At 39.7% G+C, this 10,360-nt stretch overlaps 1 protein-coding gene across 1 annotated transcript in view; it reads right to left on the reverse strand.

Moving 5' to 3' along the window:
* Positions 1-7,871, reverse strand: part of frmpd4 (FERM and PDZ domain containing 4) — a 33,785-nt gene extending 25,914 nt beyond the window's left edge. The window contains exon 1 of the mRNA XM_044366063.1: positions 7,693-7,871. Coding sequence (XP_044221998.1) covers positions 7,693-7,736 — 44 coding nt within the window. The 5' untranslated portion in view covers positions 7,737-7,871. The remainder of the gene's footprint in view (positions 1-7,692) is intronic.
* Between the last annotated feature and the right edge of the window lie 2,489 nt (positions 7,872-10,360).

Raw genomic sequence — 10,360 nt, forward strand, 5'->3', positions numbered from 1 at the left:
GTTAGTTAATCTCCTCTGGGTAGGAATAAAACTGCATCTTGGAAGCAGCCCACCCACTATGATCCTCCTGCTATTTAACGGAGTAAGTGAGCCTCAGCCCTACTGTGTCTAGTTTACCTGTAAATAGGAAAACACACAATCTCACTAAAATGCTACTCTGTAAAACCAGGAGATCTAGACTGCAGCACCAATTACAACATAGAAAATATAGTAAATAACAAATCAGAAACTTCCCTTGTTCTATTGATATTGAATTTATAATGTTACTATATCCAGCTGTAAAAAAAAGAGACTTACAAAACAGAGGACATCTGTGTTTTCATCAGTATTTCATTATTGCACTGCATTTTCTCCAGGCCTCCTTTGCTCCACAGCGCTCTATGTAAAACTTTAACCAGATATAGTGATGAACTTACCCTGTGGGCACTTAACTAGACTTGGATTCTCCTGCACCTCATTTTGCTGTTCACTGCTTTTATGCTAAAAGCTCTAAAGGACAGAACAAATTAAATGGTTGCCTGAGACCTCATCCACAAGCCAGCTGGCTCCCATTTCTGACCCTGAGCCATTTCTGATCTACTCTTCCCCGAGAGCCTCTGATTTGAACAGCTAAGTATGACAGATCTTTTAGTCTTTGTGTACTCTGATGAACATTTAGGCTAATCAATTTGTATCCAGACCAGTGATTTCCTGTGCAAAAAGTTTGCAGTCAAAACATGCCGAACAATGACTCACATAATAGATTTTTCAAAAAAGCACAGATGGGAATGAATCAAGCGAGCAGTAGTAGCAGAAAGCCACACAGTCGAACTAAATTTGATTGAACTGTTCTTCCATATTATTCATGTTACTCAGGAAAAATCACACCAACAGCATTCAAAAAAACCATTTCCGCTCGCACATTTAATGAACACATCTATGTTTTATATAAGTGTGACTAAAAATAGTAGCATCAACATAGAATGACAAATAATTCGATTTTTTGAAATGCATGCAATGCAAGCATGCCCAGCAATCACCTAGACAAATTTAACCAACCACACTGAGTCAGGTAATCCCTAGGATAGAGTAACACCTTCTACATAAATGTGGGATGTTCTAGCTCATTATCTTGTCCATGCTGTTGCCTATATTTATACCTCCCACCGTATGTACTAAAAGTGTGACAGCTAAGTTAACCAAAAGTTCTTCATGGGAAGATCAAAACAGAGCAGCTTATACACCTTTTGTCAAATGACTCAAACATGCTTTTTCAAATGAAGACATGGAGGGTGAGAGTGAATTATCTTTCAATAAAAGAACATAAACATGAAAATCTAGATTTAAACACAAGGAATAAAGAAAATGAAAGCAAGAACATGCTTTTCTTTCCCACAGCAGACAAATCTGGGGGCGTTGTAAGGTGGGAGGAAGAGACAATGAGAGGAAACATTCCCTTTCTTGCAGATCTCTGAAATACATACAGTTGTTTTCTCTGTAAAATGGTCTGTCAATCTCAGCAAAACAGCATCCCGCTGACTTAAATTCTTGCTGGCAGCTGAGAGGAAAAAAACAAAAAAAAATGCCAGTGTAGCAGTGGTAACTTGTAATCAGGGATAGCATTGTGTGGCGTTATTAACAGTGACAGGTTGCAGTGACGTTTGTGGTCCACTGGGAGCCGCATCATAAATGTTGATATGAGGGGATACTAACTGGGAAACAACGTTCCTATCATCAGCTGGAAAATCCCTGCTACCTGCCTGCTTTCTTGCAGGAATGTTTAAAAAAAACCAACAAAAAACCCCATTGATTTGCATGCCAAAAAAAAAAAAATTAAAAATAAAATAAAATAAAAAAAATAATAATACAGAGGTGCAATATTATGTTTCTGCACTATTAAAATTGTAGTGATTTGCTTTATTTTTTTTATCCGTTTAACATAATTTTTCTTTAAAATAAATAAAAGAACATTGCCATTGCAGTCTGTTGATGACTCATGAGATACACTGAATAGGCATTCTTGTGACACATACAGTCTCTGATTTAATATTTCCCACTTTTGATCAGCTGTTCCCACCACTAGTGGTCTGTGGTGTTGCTGATGGAGCCAAATCCCCTAGGAGGATTACTGTCCACTGGGGCAGATCAACTCAATCTAGCAGACCCATGGGTGCATAAGGTGAGTGTCTGCCCTGGCAATGAATGAATTCCTCAGGCTTGTTAGCTTACCATTGTCTCATATACTCCCCATCACTTCTTATAAAAAACAAACAAAGCCTATTTTCAATTTTCTCTCACACTGACATTTACCATATGAAGAAATAAACTACAATATGGATTTGCAATGTGTTCCCCTTTTTAAAGTTTATATTGTAAAACAGCAATCATTGAACTTCATCTTCTTGTTCTGTTTAGAGCCATAGATACATGAACTTGACCACTCATCTTAAATGATTCTAATGACCAATGACAGACCACACTCAGTTATTTATGTAAGGAAGACATGTTTGGACTGCCAAAATATAACTCTAATCTGAATAAGTAATCTATTCCTTTGGACCTTTAACTGAAGTGATTTAAAATGCAGTTAATTTTCTCTATTGTTTCAAAACATGTATGATTCCATGACATTAAAAAAAACCCCACACATAAATCAACAAACCATAACCACTGTCTGCAGTATAACATACTTATGAAGTTAGATACAGACATTTTAGATACATGGAACTGCATCAGCTTCTGCATCCACCCCCACTCCCATCTCCCTCACTTGCTCATTCATTTCACATCATACATGACTGCACAACTTATTCTCTTGAGCAATCGATAACTCAGCATTTTTAATCACCACGCTCCACATGTGATTCCTGTGTCGCTCTGTAAATCATGCCTATGGACATACAAAACACCACCACAACCAGCACATACAGCACACACAGACAGGCACATACACGGCAGTATCCGCCGGACTCACCCTGACAGCTTTGGCATCTTCACAAAGCTGAACACATCCATGTGTGCTGCAGACTGCAGTGAAGGCTACAAATCTACCATCTACTTCACTCTGGCTCCATTGTCCCACACTGTCTTTGGCAGCGGGGAATAAATAATTCAGAAAAAAAAAGTGGAGCTTCCACAAGTCAGGTGGAGAGATTAGTCCTGTTGTCTGGGCTTCTGCATGGCTGAGTGATTGCTGTGTCCTCGCCTCAGCAGCGCAAATCCATAGCCCATGGAAAAGGATCTGGCAGTGCAGCTTCCCCCGGTTACATCCTTCAAAGCATGCCTCTGTTAGCTGCGTTAAGCCACCTTCATTTAATTTCCATCGCGGTGGAATGATGTGCGGGAGCCGCACAGTAACAACAGCTTTGGAGAGAGGCAGAGAGAGCCAGAGCGAGGGGCAGAGGGAGGGAGGGACAGAGGTGGTGGGAGATGAGAGAAGAGAGAGAAAAAGAGGAATGTGAGAGGATGTTGTGTGTGTGTGTGCGTATGGGAGCAGGGACCACAAGAATTACTACTAAAGGATGCAGTCAGCTTCGCAGAATTCCCAACAGACCAGTCCCATCAATCCTCAACCGTGTGGTGTGTTGCCAGACAGCAGGAAAAGGTTGAGAATGATGAGATAGATGAAGGGACAGAGACACACTGCATGATGTGCTCACAATGTGGGTGCAAAAAGAAACAGAGGAGCAGCTGGAGAGACAGGAGGACCTGATGCGTCCCCTCCCCAGCTGAGGTCTGTGCCTCACAGCTGCACATTAGGATGCCCATACTGTACGCCACGTTTGTTTTTGACCTTTAACAACAGTTCAGCTACTAAATGCTTTCTCTCTCAATGAGGCCATTCATTAGAGGCCTCCAAACATTTTAGCAATCTGACCAACACAAACAAACACATATCTGATGTAATCATGTCAAAAGATAAGGATTGTTAGATTCATCATGGAAATACTTAAAACATGATAAAAAAGTGGGTTTGTGTGATTAATCAGTTTCCAGAGGGGAGAAGAAGAGGACCGTTATGATTCATAGTGCTTCAAGTAGTCAGCTGCATGTTAACAGATGCCTCAAGCATGTAATTTTCTCTGTGATATTTATTTAGATCAAAATACAGCTCCATAAATTTTCATATCTTTTCCCATTTAGTCCAAGATGCAGGGCCATTCCAAATGTATTTTCTATTTCATGTGAGGGTTTCACATGCTGATAAATTGGAAATCTGATATTTGCAAGGAGTGGCAGAGTCCTGCAATTTTAAAACCAGATCAAATTCAGAAGGATAACTCTTGAAACATCACATTTGAGATCCAGATGAAGAGTCACTATGTGTCTATAATCCAGAAGAGGAAGAACCACCCTTCATAAATGAAACACAGTGGATGAGGCACCTCTGTTGCAAACCATCAACAGCCAATTAGCCTCATCTTTGATCCAAGGAGGTTTGATACGTCTTTATGTGGCTCAGACAGTTTTGATAAAAGGAACTTCTCATAGTAATAAACACTGTTTACCCTGCTGTGTGATGTGCCTACAGGAAACACTCGGCTAGACAACGCTAACATCAAATATCTACTAATCTGCACTACTGTCTGTTTGAATACAGCCATTAAATGTCAGTGGCACAGACATCATACTTGTTCATTTATACAACAGAACAGTTAGAATGATGGTAAATATATATAGCTTAAAAGGTTAACAGTTATTTCCATATCTACTGTAGTTGTATTCAGCATGAATCTCTGCTGGGGGCTTGACAGAATAATAAATCATCTAATCAATACAAATGTCAGGTAGTTATAGATAAATACATACAAATAAACATATACAAATATTGGTGGATTATAGCTGACAAATCTCAAGCGATGATTTGTAACTCCTTCCACAGTGGAAGAGCAACCATCTTATATTAAAATGCCACAACTCGTGAGCCTCTGCAGGGTGAGTCAATGTGCCTTTGCTGAGAGTGATACATGCAATAAAGAATGTTGTCACTTCGACTCAGGGTCAGCCAGTGAGGGTCAGCCTCAGATTTGTTTGCTGCCATAGATAAGATGCAACTAGATGGGTGAAAAAGGTCAACTCCTCTGACAGAGTGAACTTTTTTTTTATCTAAAATCTCTGAATCTGTGAAGTGAGTTGTTTAAAAAAAAAAAGTGCAGTGAATCATAATATTAATCATATTTTGAAACACAGCAGTTTAGCTGATGATACATCTTTGGAAGGGTACAGGCAGTTTTTTTTTTTTTTTGTGGAGCACACACACAAGACATCAAGGATGCACTGATGAGCGAGGAGAACATGTCTGACAATTTGCTTTAGATGCAACCACGGTGTCCTGTGGCTGGAGGATTGAGGGACTCAGCGTATTCTGGACAGTTATTTACCCATTTGGGCTTGCGGCCCAGAGGCCAACGTGAGTGGCAGAGGATATTAGGGTCAGACAGAAGCGTGATCTAAGGAGACTATGGCTGAAGCTTTGACCGATAAAACCTCGCTGCCCTGCTGATCCCTAACTCTCCTCTCTCTGAGTCCTTTTTAAAACAGCTGAATTCAGTCATTTGGAAATGCTTGGCCACTTAAAACCCAGCAGTGCTTAAATTTTGCAAGTCCTGCCTTTGGATCATGTTGCTTGCCTTTAAAAGCTAAAATAAGCAGAGCACAACCACTTTGCATAAATTGCTAACAATGCTAGAACAAGGGATAAATGTGTACTCAAAGCTCAAAAGCATCAGAGCATTAGGTCTTATCAGGAAATGTCTACAGAATGGGACTCTGAGATCGTGTATTCATATAAAGCGTTATACTGCAGATTGTGCAGCATTATAGGCTTGACTGTGCACTCCAGTGATGTGGCTACTGCCCTCTGATCCCAACTTAGCATTAGTTGCCCCTGGACCTCAACCACATGTGTGTCAGCGGCCACTACAGCAAACTGCCCTCAGACACCGCACTTACTGGAACTGTCTCATCCACAGCATTTTGTTTGTTTGTGTATGTTTGGCAACATCTATCTGCCTATAAGCCACCTCACCTCAATTTTCCCAATCTGTTAGTGCGACACTAATTATGCCAATGCCGCGGCTGATTATTCAGTGAATTAAACAGCTTTTAGGAGGGAGTTTAAAGATCTGAATGCTGTCTTTTCCATGAATATTCAGTGGTGTGACTAATTGGGATAAGAAGTGAAGTGTTACCTGGCTGAGTCATGCTATGCTTTGAAAAGATTATGGATTTGGTTTGCCAGTTTTACTACACCTGCTGATAAAGTTCAAAGTAACACTGGGAGGCTGTAGCCTATTCTGTGTGGAGTGAATGAAACGACATAATGGAGATATTGCCAAGATGCTTGACAGGTGCAGGTTATGAAACATGCTAATTTGAGTCATTGGGTGGGTCATATTTGGTAAATCCATATATCCATTCTTCTTCATCCACTCGCTGGCAGACGAAGCCTCTCCCAGCATGCACTGGGCAAGGGACTGGGTAAACCCTGGACATACACCAATCTATCACAGCACTGCAAACTGTTATCATTTTGTGGGAATTCTTTTTCTGTATTGTCTTTTTCACAGAAGACATTTTCACTTGTCATAACAGGACAACCACATGTGTCACTAACACTGTTAATGATGGCTCTGCTCCATGTAAAAGAGGACTACACTAATTTATCATTGCACTCCTATAACATTGTAAGACTCACGATAGACAGTTTTAAGAAACGATCATAATTGTTGCAGCAGATCCAGACATACTGTGTATTTTTGTTCAACGCATTCTTCTCCCTTGTCAAAACCAGGCGACTACATTACCCACAATGCAACTCAACTCTACTGTACAGATTCGGGTGTATTATCATAGGAGCAGCTAATATATCTATGAGCCACAAGCTTCAAGCAAAGATGAGGAGCGGGCAGAGGTCTGGAAACAACACTTCTTTCCACTTCATAAATCATTTTCAGACTTGAAGTATTTAGCCCCAACTGACACTGACTCAAGTGAAATCACTTGAGGCAATTTACAGGCACACAGTTCCCTCTGGAGCCACATAAGGCTTTGTACAACCTTTTTCATATATGCAGTAGTATTCCTAAAGACCTGTAAACTGACTTTGATGTGTAAAATCAGTGGGGTTCCCCTTTAAATATCCAAGTAAGACAGGCAAGCGACTACTATGGCATCTCAACATATTTCCTAAAAGGCCTAATAAGCAGAAATTGCAATGCGTCATTCTATCAAGTGTCCACAGTATAATCAACAGTCCTGCCTTACTGGAAAACCTTATATAACTATACATTGGTTTCAGAATGCCACTGTCACTCAGGTATCGAGATATAGACAGAAACCTTTTTGTGAAAGTTGTAGAACTGTTTCCCAGAAGGCTGCTAATCTCTAAGGAAAACCTCACCAATGCCACACGAACATGTCATTATTGTGATGCAGTGGTAAATAACAACCAACCACCTTCAGTCTGCGATTCATATTACAGCAAACACCGTACAAACAAAATCAATGATTTGTCTTACAAATTCATTGATTGAGTAAATAATTAATTCTCATCAAAATAAGATAGATGCTCTCTAACTGTAGATTAACAGTGATTAGCTATAAATATTCGCTCATAGATTTCTGGTCTTTATTAAATATTTAAACTCTTTGTACAGTAATAGATACACACAATAACAGTAAGCACACACCGATCCGCAGTACACTACTCACTGAATGACAGTGAAGACGCCGAGCTCGTTGTCGTCTGGGTCCATTGCTGATGACAAGTCTTTAATGCAGTACTCGTTTCAGTGTTTCTACTCCAGGCCTTTAAAGCCTCTTTCACTGATGTGTGTGCTCCAGTCCTTCCTGACTCCAAAGTTTCTCCCTGCTTGATTTGGACTTTCCATAGGCAACTGAGCTTGTCTGACTAAGCCATTCAGTTATGATTACATACAGTGCCCCTGTCCAAGTGAGTGGCCAGTGCCCTAGGGGAGGAGACCGAGCTTGTCGCTTCTGCCTCAGTAATGAAATAACATCACATTCCGGGCCAGTGCATCAGAAAACACTGAGAGATCAATGCTGAACAGCTGGACTCCAATGGGTTGCTGTGCTGGTTGAGGTTGCCTCAATGAGCAAGGCACTGAAGAAAAACATGTTCTGTTCGGGTGAAATTCACCTGGGGTGTTTTCATGTTTCAACTTGATTCCATTGGCGATAGCAGGCAATAAAAAATGCTTTCATATTCAAGAAATAACTCAAACACACGTCAGTGTTTTATTTTGATGGTATTATTTACAACATGTCTACACCCAACCAAATTGTAGTATCTGAAATATTTATCTGATCCTTGTACGAGGCATTTGGAAATGGCATGTGTTTTATCATCCATGAGAGCTTAAAAATTAAGCTTCAACCGTAATCCAAACTCTATCACTATCTGCCTGCCAACTGTCACCCTTAACAGAGCCAACCTAAATCCTATATAAACCATGGAATTAGATCTTAACCTAAATGATATAGAGTGGAATCAGGTATTATTTCATTATTCATATTTTATTATATTATTTTATTATATATTTATATATTTTTTTCTTTGTTTGTTTGTTTTGTTTTTTTTGCACACATCTATTGTCAAATAATGCAGCTTGTGATACTGTGTTGTTCATTTTATGAAAACAGCATATTTTATGTCTCAAGTCCACATTTTTGGATTTTCAGGGCATTCTCCCATAATGCCATGGTATTTTAACATCATGACGGTTCACGCTGGATTATGCCATGCAGACTCTCTCATGCATGAATGGCATACACAGTCTTCCATTAGTTATGAACTGAGGCACGTGTCTTTGCCTCTGCAAGCAAATGGAACTGCTTGCATAACACATCCCATGGCATGTATACACAGAGGTCTATACCAACTGAAAGTTCAGCCTCCTATATAACTAAGACAATGTTTTAAAATCTCATGTAACAGAGAGCCTGAGCATGTTTTTCATCCAAGCATTTCTTGCTATAGGTATATATGTACAGTGTCATGCTATCGTTTCAGTAATCTCACAGTTTGCGCAGTGCCCACGTTTCTTTTTTTATATATATATATATATAGTAGCTGTGCATGACCATATGGCCACAATGGAGGTCTGTGTGAGGTTAAAGCAGACAAAAGCAGACCTTTCTGTGAGATAAATACTGCACATGAATCCATCCAATCATGAGGCCTAACACTCGCCCCTGGGCCACAGCACACTGCATCAGTGGCCTGTTTTTCCGTGACACACAGGCCACACCATTTAGAGTAGGGACAGGGGATGTGCAGAGTGCAATAACCCTGCGCAGTGTACACGACTGAGAATCACATTGAGCATGTTGTCTTGGGGTCACAACAGTGATGATTTAAGATGGTGATGATAGGCAGTGTGTGTTCTGAGACTCATCTGATTTAATGTGCTGTTCACTGTGCGTGGGTGGATGGCTCATTTGTTTTTCCTTAGAACAATGTGACGCTGCAAGCTTCTTTACAAATTGCTCAGACAGCTTGTATGACAGCAACACACAGTTCAGAATTTCCGATTAATTAGTTCTTTACATTTAAGGGCACATGAAACAAAAACAAGAACATTCCAGTTTTCTAAACAAACTAATGAATAATGGCTAAAACAAATGAGCAAAAGCAAAAGGAGCAGTTACTTCTATCTAAGAAAGATTTGAAAATGCAAAGCAAGAAGATAGTTGACTTTCAGTCCATCAACGCTGATTTCAGCCTCACATAATAACAGAAGAAGTGACTTTTTCATTAGTTTATGGTACGCAACACACAGTAGATGCACTCATTTGCATAAAATGATGAGAGTTGCTCCATGCAGAACAGGAAAACTCATATTAACACAGCAAGAGCTACTACTTGGCCCTCACTAAAGGTTACAGATGTATTTGTAAAAGCCGTTGACGACATTCAATCCAATGATGTAATTTACGCTATTTGGCTACAAATCTGAATCAGGATAAGTGTCTTTTTTACCATCACAGAAGAATGCCAAAGTTGCATTTACCCAGCTTAAATCATAATTAATTAAACAAATTAGAAAGCCATTAACAGAGTTGCATAAAGATCTTTCTCTCATTAAAGTGTTTTTACTCTTTAGATCAAACATTAACATTAATGTGCACTATTTAATGAAAATGCCTTTTTCAGAACATCATCCATCATTATATTTTCAATTTACTGACAGTAAAATAGAGGACTCTGAACCCCAACAGGCATAAAAACAACTCTCCCGATAAGTTGTCAAATATACTCATACCATAGACAGGAAGTACATAGAAATCAATTGCAGTCAATGAGATCCCAGGATATCACATTCCTCAAATCAGATAGCCACTCTCGTGTCAACACACT

Source organism: Thunnus albacares, chromosome 11, assembly GCF_914725855.1.
Source record: "Thunnus albacares chromosome 11, fThuAlb1.1, whole genome shotgun sequence".
In the NCBI taxonomy this organism is placed as follows: Eukaryota; Metazoa; Chordata; class Actinopteri; order Scombriformes; family Scombridae; genus Thunnus; species Thunnus albacares.